This window comes from Ranitomeya variabilis, chromosome 5, assembly GCF_051348905.1.
Source record: "Ranitomeya variabilis isolate aRanVar5 chromosome 5, aRanVar5.hap1, whole genome shotgun sequence".
NCBI lineage: Eukaryota > Metazoa > Chordata > Amphibia > Anura > Dendrobatidae > Ranitomeya > Ranitomeya variabilis.
This window is the reverse complement of record NC_135236.1, coordinates 644,101,035-644,116,469: the sequence shown is the minus strand read 5'-3', so window position 1 is coordinate 644,116,469 and position 15,435 is coordinate 644,101,035. Positions and strand designations below refer to the sequence as shown.

The 15,435-nt window shown below is 42.5% G+C and overlaps 1 protein-coding gene across 1 annotated transcript in view; it reads left to right on the top strand.

Annotated features, from left to right (window-relative positions):
- FLT4 (fms related receptor tyrosine kinase 4) overlaps nucleotides 1-15,435 on the top strand; it is a 257,103-nt gene that overhangs the window by 131,959 nt on the left and 109,709 nt on the right. The window contains exon 3 of the mRNA XM_077266308.1: nucleotides 14,293-14,561. Coding sequence (XP_077122423.1) covers nucleotides 14,293-14,561 — 269 coding nt within the window. The remainder of the gene's footprint in view (nucleotides 1-14,292; nucleotides 14,562-15,435) is intronic.

Here is a 15,435-nt window from a genome sequence, read left to right as displayed (position 1 = left end):
ACTGGACCTGGGTTCATCAAATACATCCTAGTAGTCAGACAAAAACTCAGGGACCTCAGAAGGAGTGGAAGAAGCAATAGACAGCAACGGAGCATCGCCATGAATTCCCTGACAACCCCAACTTGACACAGACATAGCTTTCCAATCTAAAACTGGATTATGAGCCTGCAGCCATGGCAGACCCAAAAAGACAACATCATGCAAATTATGCAGAACAAGAAAGCGAATCACCTCCTGATGTACGGGAGTCATGCACATGGTCATTTGCGTCCAATACTGAGGCTTATTCTCAGCCAATGGCGTAGCATCAATTCCCCTCAGAGGAATAGGAAATTCCAAAGGCTCCAGGACAAAACCACAGCGCCTGGCAAACGACAAATCCATCAGATTCAGGGCAGCACCCAAATCCACAAAAGCCATAACCGGGTAGGATGACAAAGAACAAATCAAAGTAACAGACAAAATAAATTTAGGCTGCATAGTACCAATGGTGACAGGTTTAGCAATTTTTTTTAAGCGTTTAGAGCATGCTGAGATAACATGAGTAGAATCACCACAGTAAAAGCACAACCCATTTTGACGTCTATGACTTTGTCGCTCAATTCTGGTCAGAGTTCAGTCACATTGCATAGACTCAGGTCTCTGTTTAGAAAATACCGCCAAAGGATGAGCAGATTTGCGCTCCCGCAAACGCCGATCAACCTGAATGGCTAAAGCCATAGAATCACTCAGACTTGTAGGGGTGGGAAACCCCACCATAACATTCTTAACGGCCTCAGAAAGACCTTCTCTGAAATTTGCAGCCAGGGCACACTCATTCCATTGAGTAAGCACTGACCATTTCCGAAATTTTTGACAATACACCTCTGCTTCATCCTGACCTTGAGAGATAGCCAGCAACGCGTTTTCTGCCTGATTCTCAAGATTAGGCTCCTCATAAAGCAGTCCAAGAGCCAGAAAAAATGCATCTACATTAAGCAATGCAGGATCTCCTGGCGCCAGAGAGAAAGCCCAATCTTGAGGGTCGCCACGCAACAAGGAGATAACAATTTTAACTTGCTGAGCGGAATCACCAGAGGAACGAGGTCTCAGAGATAGAAATAACTTACAATTATTCTTAAAGTTTAGAAACCTAGATCTATCACCAGAAAACAACTCAGGAATGGGTATCTTTGGTTCTGACATAGGGCTATGAATAACAAAATCCTGAATACTTTGCACCCGTGCAGTCAGATGATCCACACTAGAAGTCAGAGTCTGAACATTCATGTCTGCAGCTGAGCTCAAAACCACCCAGAGTTCAAGGGGATGAAAGAAGCTAAACAGACTGCAGCAAAGGAAAAGCGGGAGGAGAAAAAAAAAATGTACTCAGGTCTTCTTTTTATCCCACTTCTGCAATGCATTAAACACTTTTTGGCCTGCTCTACTGTTATGATCCTTAGTGGTTGAGGATCACAAATTACTCCAGCTAAGTAACATACATAGGACAAGCTCTAGGGAGGTGGCAAACTGGACTGACCGCAAATCTGAACCTATCCAAACACACTAGAAGTAGCCGGTGAACGTGCCTAAAAATCCTAGACATCTCGAGCCAGCCTGAGGAACTAACTACCCCTAGAGAGAAAGAAAGACCTCTCTTGCCTCCAGAGAAATAATCCCCAAAGATATAGAAGCCCCCAACATATATTAACGGTGAGGTAAGAGGAAGGCACATACACAGGGGTGAAAACAGATTTAGCAAATGAGGCCCACTAATACTAGATAGCAGAAAATAGTAAAGGGGTCTGTGCGGTCAGTAAAAAACCCTTACAAAATATCCACACTGAGATTTCAAGAACCCCCGCACCAACTAACGGTGCGGGGGGAGAAACTCAGTCCCCTAGAGCAACCAGCAAGCAATGAAATCACATTTTAGCGAGCTGGACTAAAAACATAATAAATGCTGATAATCAAAAAATGATCAAACAAAAACTTAGCTTGTCTTGGAGAGACTGGGAGCAAGGTAGTCACAAGGACTCTGAAGAGCACTGAATACATTGAGAGCAGGCAAGGAACTGAGTATCCAGGTGAGCTAAATAGGAAACCAACCAAGGATAACGAACCAGCTGATGCTGCCAACCTGCAGAAAGAAAACACTACACAGTACCGCTTGTGACCACTAGAGGGAGCCCAAAAACAGAGTTCACAACAGGAGGCCAAAGAGCAGGAGGTTACAGTAGTCGAGGCGGGAGATGATGAAGGCAAGGACTAGGGTTTTTGCAGATTCTTGGTTGAGGAATGTACAGATCCGTGAAATATTTTTGAGTTGAAGGCGGCAGGAAATGGAAAGGGCTTGGATGTGCGGTTTGAAGTAGAGATCAGTGTCAAGGATTACCCCGGGGCAGCGAGCTTGTAGGACTGGGGAGAGTGGGCAGCCGTTTACTGTAATGGATAGGTTCGTTGGGGGGGTCGCGTGAGATGGGGGAAAGACAATGAATTCTGTTTTGACCATGTTAAGTTTTAGAAATCTAGCAGAGAAGAAGGTTGAAATAGCGGACATACATTGAGGGATTCTGGTTAGTAGGGTGGTGATATCTGGTCCAGAGATGTAGATCTGTGTGTCATCAGCATAGAGATGATACTGAAAACCGTGAGATTCTATGAGCTGTCCCAGGCCAAAAGTGTAAATGGAGAAGAGCAGGGGCCCTAGAACTGAACCTTGTGGGACTCCGACAGATAGGGGGAGAGGTGAGGAGGTGGTGTGTGAATGGGAGACGCTGAATGTTCGGTCAGTTAGGTATGACGAGAACCAGGATAGGGCCAAGTCTGTGATGCCAAGGGATGAGAGGATCTGTAGTAATAGGGAATGGTCCACTGTGTCAAAGGCAGAGGACAGGTCCAGGAGGAGGAGGATAGAGTAGTGTCGCTTGCTCTTGGCGGTTAATAGGTCATTGGTGACCTTAGTTAGGGCAGTTTCAGTGGAGTGGTTTGACCGGAAGCCTGATTATAAACTGTCGAAGAGGGAGCAGGAAGATAGATGGGAGGACAGTTCAAGATGGACGTGTTGTTCCAGTAGTTTTGAGGCATAGGGGAGAAGTGATATAGGGCGATAGCTAGATATAGAGGATGGGTCAAGAGAGGGCTTTTTGAGGATAGGTGTGATTGAGGCATGTTTAAAGCTTGAGGGGAAAACACCAGTTGCTAGTGATAGATTGAAAAGATGAGTTAGAGTTGGAATGAAGACTGTGGCGAGGTTTGGGATGAAGTGGGAAGGGATCGGGTCAAGTGCACAGGTGGTGAGATGCGATCTTGAGAGTAGAGTGGAGAGTCGATCTTCTGTAATGGTGGAGAAGTTGGTTTTGGAGGTGGAGGGCTGGGTAGTTGGGAGGAAGGGTTCTGGGGGTTGTCGACTAAAACTGTCTCTGATGTTCTCAGTCTTCTGCTTAAAAAATGAGGCAAAGTCTTCAGCTGAGATGAGTGGGGAGGGAGGAGGTGCTGGGGGACAGAGGAGAGAGTTGAAGGTGTTGAATAACTGTTTAGAGTTGTGATACAGGGAGGATATGAGAGATGAGAAGTAGGTTTGTTTTGGGTGATGTACTATGTGCACTTCATAGACAGACAAGGCTGGAGAGCTGGGTGCATGAACATACCTGTAGGAAGAATAGACATGTTGGTTAGAGTGCGATGGTGGCAGATAGCAGGGCACAGTCTGCATAAATCCTTCTGGTTTTAATTCTAAATTAATCTACACACTTCTAGGACACACTTCTAGGAATCACACTGCAGACTAAAGACAATGGGACATCTCTAGTCAAAGCATATCCAAATGGCAAGTCTTGCACGACTTGTGTGGTGTTCATAGTATGCAGGGGTTAGTAGCTACCAAAAGATATTTATTGAAGCACTATCAATGAACCGGCAACAGAGTCTTAGGTGCCAATGGCTTATATATTCCTATGGGAAGCAAAGTCTAGCTCATTTGGTCATATCCCAAAAAGGAGGTTCAGTATCACAAACTGCTGAAAAACTAAAAATGGGCCATGGGAAGTTTAACTACTTGTATCCCTCTTTTTAGCCCCTATGGGGTGATAGGCAAATCCTATTTTTCAAAAGTAATAAGTGTTTTTCTTGAAACTACAGGAAACCTGTCACCATGAAATCGCAGTCCAATCTGCAGGCACCATATTATAGAGCAGAGGGAGCTGTCCCATCAGTGACTGACAGCTGTCTTTGTGCATAGAGAGGTACCTGTCAATCACTGACAGGACCGCCCACTGAACCAAAAATGCCAGAAAGAGCAGAGGATTAAATGATTATAACAGAGGATATATTGAATATCTTTTCACAAATTGATATATCAATCTACTCAGCTTCCCCAGCTCTGTAAAATGATGCCTGCAGATTGGATTTTATTCTCATGGAGACAGGATCCTTTGAGGATCTAAGCGGCAAGGTATCTCGTTGTGGAGAGTGACATGCTTGGCATGCCAGTGTAAGGAAGCTTATAAGCCATAATATCAATAGGTGGCACTATAGTTCAAGCAATTTACATGTTTGTAAAGCTTTTTTTTTTTGCAAAAATGAAGGTTACAAATAACGTCTGAAAATACAGAGAAGGATTTTGGGTTAAACAACATGGGAAGATTTGTGAACAAGCAAATTAAATTTGAAGGCCAGGCATATATTTGAAATTAGATTTTCAGTAAGGCTTCGGACATAGAATTGGCCAGATCTCTACATAGATTCTCCACATGAGCCCAGCTGTAGTGTAAGCACCATTCTGAGAAAACTTTTCAACTACCTGACATTAGCAACTAGCAAATATTCAATATAAAAAAATCTAATTTTATTTTATTACAGTGCTCCCCGAGATCCAATCTAAGTCCAATGTAATTGACTGGACCTCACAAGTTTTCTGGAAAGGTTGCACCACAGTCACTCAGTAACAGATCTGTAATGCTTTTGGAATTTTAGAAGAAGTGTAACCTAGTAATGTATTAGAAAATGTATTAAAAAACTCATTCAATCCTTCATTAAAATAAATCAATTATTAGGAAACTTTTTAAAGTACAGTCACTTTTTTGTAAGTGGAAAACTTCACATATACGGTATTGGGTAAAAATGTAGCTAGGACATTTTGAGCACATTTGTCAAAAAATGTTTCAGATTTATTTGCTTTGCCACTTGCCGTATTAACAAAAGTGACCAAACAATATTATATGCATGAATAAAATCTTACATACATTTAATAAAAATCATTCATTCTGGTACAGATTATAAAAAACTGTAAAAATAGGGAGTAGTAACAGACAAAGCTAGGAAAATTAATATCTGGGACCATGTTAACAACATTTCCAAACAGAAAATTGTAGAATACGTCAATGGTTCACTTATTCTACTGCAACCAGTTTTTGTTTTTGCAATTTCAATTTTTCATTCCCATTCTTCCAATAACATTCTAATTTTCTGCAGAAATAGCCATACTAGGACTTTTCTTTGAACAGCACCTTTTATCATACAATTAAATAGAAAACAGATTGAAAAATTCAAAGTGCTAAGTGGTGAAAAAGAAAGTTATTCCACCATTGATTTTTTTTTATTTTGTTTTTACGCCACTAATTTTGCAGTAAAATTTAACAGTCAGCATAATTTTCCCATTTGGTATGATAACAGTGATAGCAAACATTTTTATATACACTAGTACTTGGCGCTCCAAAAAATGTGCAGACGTTTTAAAAATTATTTAATTGTAGGCAATCTAGAAATTATATATAACATTTCATTCTAAAAAACTGGATGTTGATCAGATACATATTGCTGTAAGATCTACGTGAGTTATGTTAGTGGACACAAGAGAAATGTGACTGCAGTTGTTGAGTGCAAGACCATACAGCAGTCTATATCTGACGAAGGTCCAGGTTTTGGGATCGAAACTTTATATACACTGCTCAAAAAAATAAACGGAACACTTAAACAACAGAATATAACTCCAAGTAAATCAAACTTCTGTGAAATCAAACTGTCCACTTAGGAAGCAACACTGTTTGACAATCAATTTCACATGCTGGTGTGCAAATGGAATAGACAACAGATGGAAATTATTGGCAATTATCAAGAAACACTCAATAAAGGAGTGGTTCTGCAGGTGGGGACCACAGACCACATCTCAGTACCAATGCTTTCTGGCTGATGTTTTGGTCACTTTTGAATGTTGGTTGTGCTTTCACACTTGTGGTAGCATGAGACGGACTCTACAACCCACACAAGTGGCTCAGGTACTGCAGCTCATCCAGGATGGCACATCAATGCGAGCTGTGGCAAGAAGGTTTGCTGTGTATGTCAGCGTAGTGTCCAGAGGCTGGAGGCGCTACTAGGAAACAGGCCAGTACACCAGGAGACATGGAGGGGGCCGTAGGAGGGCAACAACCCAGCAGCAGGACCGCTACCGCAGCCTTTGTGCAAGGAGGAACAGGAAGAGCACTGCCAGAGCCCTGCAAAATGATCTCCAGCAGGCCACAAATGTGCATGTATCTGCAGAAACGGTTAGAAACCGACTCCATGAGGACGGTCTGAGTGCCCGATGTCCACAGATGGGGGTTGTGCTCACAGCCCAACACCGTGCAGGATGCTTGGCATTTACCACAGAACACCAGGATTGGCAAATTCGCCCTGTGCTCTTCACAGATGAAAGCAGGTTGACACTGAGCACATGTGACAGACGTGACAGAGTCTGGAGATGCCATGGAGAACGATCTGCTGCCTGCAACATCCTTCTGCCTGACTGGTTTGGCAGTGGGTCAGTAATGGTGTGGAGTGGCATTTTTTTTGAGGACTGCACAGCCCTCCATGTGCTCGTCAAAGGTAGCCTGACTGCCATTAGGTACCGAGATGAGATCCTCAGACCGCTTGTGAGACCATATGCTGGTGCAGTTGGCCCTAGGTTCCTCCTAATGCAGGACAATGCCAGACCTCATGTGGCTGGAGTATGTCAGCAGTTCCTGCAAGATGAAGGTATTGAAGCTATGGACTGGCCCGCCCGTTCCTCAGACCTGAATCCAATTGAACACATCTGCAACATCATGTCTCGCACCATCCACCAGCGTCATACAGAAAAGGTTTACAAGATGAGAATGAGCAGACTGTACTTTCTTCAGAAGCTCAGGTCATTCAATGTGTGCAGAAAAATGCTGGAAATGTTCTACCAGTCCATTGTGGCAAGCGCCATTTTATTTGCTATCATATGCTGGGGCAGTAGTGTGCGAGTATATGACACTAATAAACTCAACAAACTTATCAAGATGGCAAGAGTGACTGTTGGCCTCCATCTGGACTCTTTAGAGGAGGTATTGGAGGATAGGATTCAGAAGAAGTGTAGGGCTATAATGAAAAATAATACACATCCACTATACGAGCTGTTCTTGAAGCAGAAGAGCACATTCAGCAGCAGTCTAAATCGTTTGGACCTACTGCTGTGGGGATGTATAATAATTTCTGGTGGGTGGTAGACAACAGTGACTCATTGCAGGTGTACTATTGTCAATTAACGGTGACTTATATACCTGTACTACCCACATTTATTTGTTATATAATGTTGGTATACTTGTGCAACATTTGTGTCCTAATATTTTATGTACTGCTGTTTGTATTGCTGCTGTAATACTGTAATTTCCCCCGGGATCAATAAAGTGTATCGTATCATCAAATTGCACCACAGACTGTCCAGAAGTTGGCGGATGCTTTAGTCCAGGTCTGGGAGGAGATCCATCAGGAGACCATCCACCGCCTCATCAGGAGCATGCCCAGGTGTTGTAGGGAGATCATACAGGCACGTGGAGGCCACACACACTACTGAGCATCTTTTCCTTGTCATGAGGCATTTCCACTGAAGTTGGATCAGCCTGTAACTTCATTTTCCACTTTGATTTTGAGCATCATTCCAACCCCAGACCTTCGTGGGATATTAGTTGTGATTTACATTGATCATTTTTAGGTTTTATTGTTCTCAACACATTCCACTATGTAATGGATAAAGATTTACAACTGGAAAATTTCAGTCAGAGATATCTAGGATGTGGGATTTTAGTGTTCCCTTTATTTTTTGAGCAGTGTATAATTTCTGGATTCAGTATTGCAGTATATAGTGAAATAACTTTATCTTATGAAGCTCAGCCACTGGATCATGATAGCAGGGATGGGGGACTTCTGCAGGTGCTAACTGCCATGAAAACTCATATGCTTTCTGCAATTTTGTTGTGTGTGGGGGGAGTAGGGTGATGGGAACTGATGCAATCACACACAGCAGCCAGTCCATTTAAATCGGGAATTTAAAGAGTTAATCAGCAGTCATCGCAGTTCACTCTGATGCTACAAGAGGCAGATGTCGCCTGTATAACACAGCTGGCATCTACTTCATACATGAGTAGACTGCTTAGTGCAGTCGAAACGCGTCAACTGGGTCATGTTGACCATGTAAATTTTTCTTTTGTATGCACTATATTTTCTTTTGTAAAATAAAGGGAAAATCCAGTCTCGTTGAGCCAGACTCCAATTTTTTTCTATCTACTCCATACACCTGACTAAAGACGAACTATTAATTCCTATGTCAAGAAGTAGTTAAAGGGGCTCAGGGTGGGGTACTAAATTGTAAAGAAAAATATACTCACTAACGGACTGACACTACATCCCCCACTAGTCTCTTGAAATCAAATCTGCCAAGGGGCACCACGTAACTGCTTCAGCCTTTATGTTCCATTCAAGCAGAAGTAGTTTTTTTTTAAATTAATTACCATACCTGGACCCATTACCATTAACTTTTAAAGTAGAGGACAAACCCTTCAAGGGATCTGGATGCTTCTCTTGAAAGTAATATTACAAGTTATGTGTTATCCATGGGTTGCGAAAATGTATTCTGATTGTTATAATTTGGAGTCAAGAAATAAGTTCATTGAAGTTTTTCCCTGCCTCTAGATAATTGTTGGAATATAAGGGGTTGAACTTAGTAGACTTGTGCCTTTTTTAAACCTTATTATGTTGTGGCCAACTCAAAGGGAACTTCTGCAGTCCAGCTTGGCACTAGCCATTTGGTTTTGCAGGGTCCAAAGGTTCCTTGGTTTCAGGACAAAGACAAAAGAGGACCCCTGTGTAAGACCAATATATGAGCCCTTTGAAATCAAATTGCTCATCATAATGCACATTTCCATTTGCTTTGTAGGTGGTAGTGGGTCCCCTTAGCTCTTGCACCCCTGGGACGGCTACACATTTTGCACCAATAGTATATTTACCCCTGTTTGGCTTGTACCTTTAGGCTTCTTTTCAGGGATCTAGACTTAAGTGTGGCTGTGCAGTAGCTGTTGACCGGTGGAACAATTTACAGGATTAAGCCGGGCTAGAACAAGACAGGGACAAGGAATTGGATCCAAATTTGGAGATAGGGAAGCTGTGTCACATTTCTGAAGGTCAATAGCAATCAAAAGGCAGTTTCAGGGGGTCAAAAGAGCTAGGAAGTCTAGGAATTATTCCAGAGCATAGTCAAGAAGTTATTACATAGAGTAGGATTTCAAAAAGTGCTCAAGATTAATATCCAAAAAGAAAACCTTTGTACAGTCGCAGGAAACAGGTGATTTAAAGGGGTTGTCTCAAGTTCTTAAATGGTTAAAACTGCAAAATGCTTGTGAAACCATGTGATGTTGCAGTTTACCTATTCTCAAAAATGTAAGTATTTTTAATTATACAGGTTCCACCAAGTAGCGTAGCTACTAAGGGGGGCAGAGGATGCGGTCAACCAGAGCCCCACGCTCAGAGGGGCCCGCCCCACGGTAAGGCAGGGAGACACAATTTTCCTGGACTTCGCTCTCTGTTCTGTAGACAGCAGGATGCTTTAAACCTGCGGTCTACAGAATGGCCAAAACACCGATGCATGCACAGAATGTCCCCGCGCAGAGACATCATCGGGCAGCGCCGGGACTCTGACATCCTGTGCATGCATCGGCGCTATAAAAGCACATTGGTCCACCTGTGCCTCGCTGCTGTAATCCTGAGGATCCTGGATTAGGTGAGTATATGATTTTTTACTTTAAATAAAATTTATGGGGGCATCATAAACAATAGGGGACCCTGAAACAGTGGGGTGCCTTCATAAATTATAAGGAGTAATGTGTGGCCCTGTTTACAGCTATTGCCCTGGTTACCAGCCACCACTGTAGACTCAGAGTGGCCAGTTACCTAGGAGCACGTGCCGCTTGCAGCCTCTATGGGCAGATCTGATGATGACCGGATCACTGGATCGAACAAACTTCAATCTCCCTGTCCTTCTCCAACGCTGCAAAGGCTATGAGTAATCTCTGCTCGAAAAAAGTTTTGGGTGGAACTGATATATTGTAGATCGTGTGATATGGGCAAGTAAAGGATATCTGCTTCACTTGAACTGTGGACTTCTGTACTATGGGGAATCTGTACTATAAAATACGTAATATGTCCAGGGCCATTTTTTTCTATTATTAATGCTACCCGTCGTCCAAATATCCACATACATTTCACAATTATAAATGGTCCCATCCTTATCAGGACCTATATGTCCTCTCAGAAGATAGCCATCATAGGCACTGAGGACTGTACGGGCATAGTAGCAGAACAGGGAATGGGATCCCATCATTCCACTTTCATTAATATTATTCTGAACATGTTCACACTTCTTAATGTTTATTCGGTTTAATATAATAAATGTTGAGCAATTCCCAAATCATCTGTAGAGCTGTCAACTTTTTGCATCATTTTGATGGACGTATTTGCTTTACAGGGGTGCGGTCGAATGCTCTGAAGTGAACTTTTTAAAAGCTGGCAAATTATTTTCAGCTCAAATACATTCACCTTCCATTCCACAAAGTCTGTCAGTCACTGAGGGTGTTATTCACAAAATCTCTAAGATCCACACGGAACCTGTTCCAACACATTGTTTGTTATTGGAAGGGGGAGCCGTAGCTGGAACCTAGAGACATTATTATATTAGTTTGTAATCGAGGGAGGGGGACTGAGATATTGTTTTTCACCCCACTAAGGAGCTTAAGTGGAAGGAAGCCAGGCTTCTCATCTCTCCTCTACAAGCCCTCATTCATACCCGTATTCCAATTTGATGCTTCTCCTGCTTCTATAATGAAGTCCAGCTGTGCCATACAATACCATAACTGCGGACCACCCGCAAATAATTGCATTAAGTTAACCCCCCTTTGCTTTAAAAGCGCCGTGGTGCAGGTGCCTCATAGAGATCACGATTACCCATCAAGCAGGGAGAGCAGGATCCCATCCAGTACATAAGCTGTTTTTATTTTAGGTAAGATCTGTAGGATATGATTGATTCGTGATTTTGGAAGCACAATGTACTGACTCAGCACTTCTCTCTGTGTGAGCTCGGCTGAGTTTCTAAAAACTTTGCAGTATCCATTTTTATCGTTGGCGTGCAATGACTTGGGGACTGAGGACAACATCGGTGTTGCTACTTTTTCCATAAGTATTTGCTTAGTTTCTGCTTCCTGCATTGTCCTTAAGAGTAGTCCCACCCTAAAGACACGTACATTCAGATGTAATAATCACACATGTCTGGATACAAAATCTACCGTAAATCCTTTTTTCTGGTCCTGGCTTGGGTCCTGATTGGAGACCATAGTACAATTATGCAAAACTAAAAATTCAAAGTTTTTCACTTCATTTGCTTGTGGCAGGAAAGAGCTGTAACAACCATTTCTGGTGCTATAAAATTACACTGGGTAACTAATTTAGCTCCAATTAAGAAATTATAGAATAAGAAAAGCTGGCAGTATACTTCAAATTGCTGTTGGCTGATTCCTTGTTGTAATCCTTTCACCTCATAAAAATGCATGCCATGGCTCAGCTGAACTTGCATGTTTATATCAGTTGTGAGAGAGGGATAAAGGGGCAGACTTAAGGGGAATCTGTCGATAAGATCAACCCTCCTAAGCCATCTATATGAGCATGTAAGTCATAGGAAACTGAATAAAATGATACCTTGATGTCTGCGATCTGATATTTTATTCCTGAGAAATCCAAGTTTTTCTTAATATGTAAATGAGCTGTTAAGATCTATGGGTGGGACATACAGTAGATCTCCCTGAGAATCTGCCTCCAGAGCTTATTTTTAACGAATGGGAGAGTTACCAGCATGAAACATGTAGAACATTAATTATAGAGATAAGGGGGACAATACAAGTGCAACAGGGTCTTAACCGATAAACCAATGAGGTATTAAAGGATGCGGTAACTGCTCACCTTTTGAGGTTGTGTGAAACACAACAAAGGTTTTCGCTCTGGAAGGCTATGATACCAGCTGTTGCAACGCCAATAGGTTGGAAATCCAATGCAGTAATCAAGTGGATGAAAAAAGTCTATTATGGTTCTTGTGATGAAGAAGTGTGTTAACTTCGAAACACGTTGAGATTAAAACTGCATCGATTATCTAATACCACATATGGAAATTATATTGTGAATAGTGATGAGCGAGTGTACTCGTTGCTCGGGTTTTCCCGAGCACGCTCAGGTGGTCTCCGAGTATTTGTTAGTGTTCGGAGATTAAGTTTTCATCGCCTCAGCTGAATCATTTACAGCTACTAGCCAGACTGAATACATGTGGGGGTTGCCTGGTTGCTAGGGAATTCCCACATGTAATCAAGCTGGCTAATAGCTGTAAATCATTCAGCTGCCGCGATGAAAACTTAATCTCCAAACACTAACAAATATTCGGAGGTCACCCGAGCGTGCTCAGGAAAACCCAAGCAACGAGTATACTCGCTCATCACTAATTGTGAATACAGATCCAGCAGCACAATTTTACCAACTTTTTCCTTCCACAGGCTGTCAGTCATTACATGTCTCACACTAGTAACGCCCCCATTCATTTAAAATAATTCTGGAGGCAGATTCTCAGGGAGAGCTATGCCTAGCTCATTGGTCTTATCAGCTCATTTACATATGCAAAAAAATGTGGAATACGCTGGAATAAAACTTCAGATCACCGATATCAAGGTATAATTTTATTCAACTTTCTATGATCTGCAAGACCATATAGACAGCTTAGGAAGGTGGATCCTGCTTACATATTTCCTTTTAGAGCAACCGGGGTAGATTGTGTATTTTAAAACCCAACATATACAATCCTTTTTTCCACCAAAATCTGCCTTCATGCTAGTCAAGAAGCCCCCACAAATACGTGAGTGTTATCCAGTCTAAAATCCGAAATTGGTGATTTTGAGACTTTCATCTTATGTGTATGGCTATCATACGAGATAACTTTAATTTGCCTTCATTGTACACCTATTAAAACACCCAAGAACCCACAAACCTATATGTTTTCTGTAATGATTCCATCTCTCAGTGTGTCTTAGAACACAGTAATTGACAGCTCAGTTGTCCTGTTTGGGACAGTGGTGTGCTGAGCTATCTGTGCAGTGATTGACAGCTCTGTCATCCAGTCTAATGCAGGGGTATGCTGAGCTGTCTGTGCAGTGATTGACTGCTCTGTCATCCTGTCTAGTGCAGTGGGGTGCTAAGCTATCTTTGCACTGATTGACAGCTCTCTCATCTAGTGTGATGCAGGGTCGTGCTGAGCTGTCTGTGCAGTGATTGACTGCTCTGTTGTCCAGTCTGATGTAGGGGTGTGCTGAGTTGTCTGTGTTTATACTAAGAGCTCAGCTGTCCAATCTGAGTCTGGGAGGTGCTGAGCTCTAGCCAGATGCTCCCTGTTCCCTTGATTGCTTAGCTATTTAACTGAGCTGGTAGTCCCAGATAGCTGCCAGCCATAGCTTCAGCTCTGTGTGGTTTGTTTTCCCTGTGCCTAGTTCCTTGCTTATTGATCTTTCGCTGCCTGACCTTGGATCTTGTTCTGACCATCTGTTTGTCTAATGCTTTTGCTCTGATCTGCTATCTTCCTGTTATTGTGACCCCAGACTGTTACCTGACTACACCTTTGTCTCTTTCCTCCGATTATGACATACCCTCCTGGCTTTTGACCTCAGACTCCTTGACTATCCCAACTCATGGCTTGTCTGTGAGAAATGACTCACCCTTACATTTTCAACCCCCACTTATCAATCCTGCTGTCTCCTAGTTTTCTACAAGAGATTCTACATTTTTAATTTACCTAATTTACCTAATTATTTTCAATACAGACAAGACAAAGACCATATGGAACAATTGACAAGATATTTAAGACTCTTATATTTAATAACATCTAATGCCTACCTTAACACCTAAAACTGAGGTACTTCTACATTTCTAAATACATTTTTCACTTGTCCTGCTTTCTAGAGGGCAGAGGCCTCTGCAGTGGACGTGGCCTGGAGGCATCGTGGAATCCAACCAGGATGACAAAGACTCAGAAATGATTGTGATTGCTAATGGCACTCGTAGTGTTACAGTGGAGGACTGCGAAGGAACACCAATCAAACCATACTGCAAAATCTTCAGAATAATAGGTTCCCGGGCTACTGACTCCGGGACCTATTGTTGCCACTACAGATATATTAACACCAAGGTCAAGGGTACTACTGCTGTCAGCACCCATGTCTATGTGAGAGGTAAGATGATGGCTGAATAATACTTGTCCTCATGATATCAACAATGATTCCTTCTACTGTTCTTTTAATTTTAATGGGTTGTCAGGTAATAAAAAAGGATTACAAAGAAAATGTCATTATAAATAAATGTCTATATACTGTTAATTAGCAAGTCATGCTTGTTTTTTCTTGGATGATAATCACTATGGTCATCTTGTAACACTGACAGAAACCTGTCCTAGAATATTCATAGGGCAGGAGTCTGTAAGCATGTGCAGTAGGAAGCTCCACTGCTGAGACAACATACTGTCAGCATTTCAGGATTCAGTAACAGTGGACAGCAGTGTGGGCAGCTTCTTCTTAAGTCTGCATACCTGGTATCTCCAGTATTTGATTAAATAGACAGGGTTAACACCATGTTCTTCTTACCTCAGCACTCCTAGTACCCCAGTAGTAGGTCAGATAGATGGGGTGGACACCCGTGTGAGCAGCCTCTTCTTACCTCAGCACTCCTGGTATCCCCAGTATTAGGTCAGACACAGGGTGGATAGTAGTGTGAGCAGCCTCTACTTACCTCACCACCCTTGATTTCTCCAGTTTTGTAACACTTGAGAAAGGGTAAGATGACCGGACTGAAGGCTAGCAGAAGCAGTATGCCAGACACACTTGGCAAAAGCTAATACACATGGCTGAGGGCCGGGCTACTCTTCACCCGCTCCCATTAACAGAAGGGGGACTTTTGCAGAGCCCTTCCCAATGCCAACAGTGGGATGGCTGCTGGCTGGCCACACTGGCCACAGTTGGATCAAACACACCAATAAATTATACCGGTAAGGCAGAGATGAACCTACCAAACATGGAAGGCCAAGAAGAATAAAGAGAGACATAGGAATCA